The 3,791-nt window shown below is 33.3% G+C and overlaps 2 protein-coding genes across 2 annotated transcripts in view; one reads left to right on the plus strand and one right to left on the minus strand.

The window, feature by feature from the left end:
- The window catches only part of LOC105538628 (zinc finger protein 708), a 315,682-nt gene that overhangs the window by 118,809 nt on the left and 193,082 nt on the right, over positions 1 to 3,791 (plus strand). The gene's annotated exons all lie outside the window — the stretch shown is intronic.
- LOC105538634 (zinc finger protein 85-like) overlaps positions 2,654 to 3,791 on the minus strand; it is a 30,344-nt gene continuing 29,206 nt past the window's right edge. The window contains exon 5 of the mRNA XM_011978534.1: positions 2,654 to 3,779. Within this exon, the coding sequence (XP_011833924.1) occupies positions 3,058 to 3,779 (722 nt within the window). The 3' untranslated portion in view covers positions 2,654 to 3,057. The remainder of the gene's footprint in view (positions 3,780 to 3,791) is intronic.

The following is a 3,791-nucleotide window of genomic DNA, read 5'->3' on the forward strand; positions in this document are numbered from 1 at the left end:
TATTTTTTTTTTTTTTTCCTTGAGACAGAGCCTCACACTGTCACCTAGGCTGGAGTACAGTGGCGCGATCTCAGCTCACTGCAACCTCCACCTTTCAGGTTCCAGTGATTCTCCTGCCTCAGCCTCCTAAGTAGCTGGGATTACAGGTGCCTGCCACCACGCCCAGCTAATTGTTTGTACTTTTAGCAGAGACAGGGTTTCACTATGTTGGTCAGGCTGGTCTCGAACTCCTGACCCAGTGATTCACCCATCTTGGCCTCCCAAAGTGCTGGGATTACAGGCGTGAGCCACCGCACCTGGCCATAATTGTACATTTTAAAATAAGTAAAAGTGTAGAATTGGCTTGTTTGTAATACAAAGGAATAAGTGCTAGAGGTGATAGATACCACATGTATCCCAATGTGATTATTATATATTGTATTTGTGTATCAAAATATGCCATATATGGCATAAGTATATACACTCATGTACCCACAAAAATTAAGAAAAATAAATTTAAATGATTAAAATAAGAATAAAAATTTAACCTATAAGAACAATATTCTTTAACTTATTTGCAGTTTGAAGCCACTGGCAAAAGAGATGACTACAGATGTTAGTCCATTATATTACCAAATAGTATACTACTACCATCTTTTACCTATGCCTTTTGGTAAGGTGGAAAAGGTTAACCTTTTTGGCATAATAACACTTCATTGAATGCACAATATTTACCATGTTAAAAATGTTGAAACAGTTACATTTACACATAATCTAAAAATTTTAAAATGTACTGCATTTTATTACATAAAAGCACAATTAGTACAACATACGAATGTACTACTAGTTTTCTCATAATGCAAAAGAATATTACTCTTAACACCTTACTCGTGCATCACTCAATAGTATAAGTTAACCACAAAGAACCTCTCCACTTAGATTTTCATCATACATCTTACATTTTAATACTCTTACTCATCCATAAAAAAGATAATAAATAATGCCCACCTAATGAAAAAGAATCTCTCATACCTCTGATGCGGCAACAAATGATGACATGTTTTCACAAGTCAATAAGAATAAAGAAACAGCAGAAAATAAAGAGTTACATCATTTGCTTTTCAAAAAATCTGTAATTTTTTCAAGAATGCATGATCTGAATATAGTTATTACTCTGCAAATCTTTTACTCCTAACACTATATACAAATAATTTTTCTACCGACTTTAGTTTTAGATTATTTTATACACTCAGAACTCTGATTTAGAATATTCGAAGTGTCAGTTCCTCATATATTTCTACTATAAATTCTGGTATTTACATAGACTTAAATTTGGATTGAATTTTTTTTATTTTTACTACATCTTTGAAAATATATTTTAGTATAAACTCTGGTGTTTTCTAAGCTGTAGTTTTTGAAAAAGTCTTTTCCCAAATTTATTACATTTGCAAGACAATTCTCCAATATAAATTCCCTGAGTTGAATAAAGTTTGAGCAACCCCTTCAGAGTTTTTCTCTAGTACAAAATGTGGACAATAAGATCCGATACAAGTAAAAGTACTACAACCTTCTTTATGTTTGTAATGTTCATCTTTAATATATTCTCCTTCACTTTAAAGGATAATATTTTCTGAAAGATTTTTTGACAGTAATTGCACTTATCATGCTTTTATTAAGCCTGAACTCTCTGGTGTTAAGATGTGAGCAGATACTGATGTCTTTTTCATAGTCTATATTTGTACAATTTTTCTCAAATATAAATGATTTTCTGTGCAATAAGATGTATTAGTTAAAAATTTTTGCCACATTGTTCTCACTTGTAGGAATTTTTTCCAGTATATTACCTATAATCAAGTGTGACAACCATTTAAATACTTTGTTACATTCTCCACATTTCTAGGATTTCTCACTCATATGATTTCTTTTATGGTTAGAAAAGTTTGAGGTGTTGTCAGAAGCATTGCCACATCTTTCTTGTTTGTAGAGTTTCTCTCCAGTATGAATTATCTCATGTGTGTTAAGAACTGAGAACTAGTTAAAACCTTTGCCATATTTTTCACAATCATAGGGTTTCTCTCCAGTATGAATTTTCTTATGTTTAGTAAAACTTGAAGACTGGTTAAAGGCTTTGTCACATTCTTCACTTTTGTAGGGTTTCTCTCCTGTATGAATTATTTTGTTCAATAAGGTTTGAGGACTTGTTAAAAGCTTTGCCACATTCTTCACAGTTGTACGGGTTCTCTCCATCATTAATTATGTTTAGTAGGAGTTGAGGACTGGATAAAGGCTTTACCACATTCTTCACATTTCTAAGATTTTTCTCCAGTATCAGTTATCTTATGTTTAGTAAGGTTTGAAAATTGGTTAAAAGCTTTGCCACATTTTTCACATTTGTACGGTTTTTCTCCAGCATGAATTATCTAATGTGTAACAAGCATTGAGGATTGGTTAAAAGGTTTGCCACATTTTTCACATTTGTAGGGCTTCTCTCAAGTATAAACTATCTCATGTACAGTAAGTTGGACAAGCTAAAGGCTTTGCCACATTCCTCACGTTTGTAGGTTTTCTCTCCAGTATGAATTATCTTATGTTTAGTAATGGACAGGATTTGTTAAAAGCTTTGCCACATTCTTCACATTTGTATAATTTCTCTCCTTTATGAATTATTTTATGTTTAGTAAGGTATAAGAATCAGTAAAAAGCTTTGAGACATTCTTCATATTTGTAGGGTTTCCTTCCAGCATGAATTATCTTATACGTAGGCGGGGTTGAGAAGTGGTTAAAAGCTTTGTCACATTCTTCACATTTGTAGGATTTCTCTATGGTATGAGTTCTCTTATGTTTAGTAAGGGATGAGAACTAATTAAAGCCTTTGCCACATTCTTCACATCTGTAGAATTTCTCTCCAATATGAATTATATTTAGTAACGTATAAGAATCAATAGAAATCTTTGCCACATTCTTCACATTTGTAGGGTTTCTCTCCAGCATGAATTATCTTATGTGTAGTAAGGGTGAAGTTCTGATTAAAAGCTTTGCCACATTCTTTAGTAAGGGAAGAGGCTTTTGCCACATTCTTCACATTTGTATAATCTCTTCAGTATGAATTCCAATATGAATTATCTTATGTCTACTAAGATGTGAAGACCGCCTAAAAGCTTTGCCACATTGTTCACATTTGTAGGGTTTGTCTCCAGTATGAATTAGTTTATGTTTAGTAAGGTTTGAGGAATGGTTGAAAGCTTTGCCACATTCTTCACATTTGCAGGGTTTCTTTCCAGTATGAATTATCTTATGCGTATTAAGGTTTGAGAATCGGTAGAAAGTTTTGCCACATTCTTCACATTTGTAGGGTTTCTCTTCAGTATGAATTATCTTATGTTTAGTAAGGGTTGAGAATATACTAAAGGCTTTGCCACATGATTCACATTTGTAGGGTTTCTGTCCACCATGAACATGCTTATGCCCAGCGAGGTGTGAGGACTGCTTAAAAGCTTTGCCACATTCTTCACATTTGTAGGGTTTTTCTCCAGTATGAGTTTTCTTATGTATACTAAGGATTGAAGATCGGTTAAAAGCTTTGCCACATTCTTCACATTTGTAGGGTTTCTCTTCAGTATGAATTATCTTATGTTTAGTAAGTGTTGAGAATTCACTAAAGGATTTGCCACATTCTTTACATTTGTAGGGTTTCTGTCCAGTATGAATTCTCTTATGTGTAGTAAGGTGTGAGGACCGATTAAAAGCTTTGCCACATTCTTCACATTTGTAGGGCTTTTCTCCAGTATGAATTATTTTATGTATAGTAAGGG

This window comes from Mandrillus leucophaeus, unplaced genomic scaffold, assembly GCF_000951045.1.
Source record: "Mandrillus leucophaeus isolate KB7577 unplaced genomic scaffold, Mleu.le_1.0 Scaffold196, whole genome shotgun sequence".
Classification (NCBI taxonomy): domain Eukaryota; kingdom Metazoa; phylum Chordata; class Mammalia; order Primates; family Cercopithecidae; genus Mandrillus; species Mandrillus leucophaeus.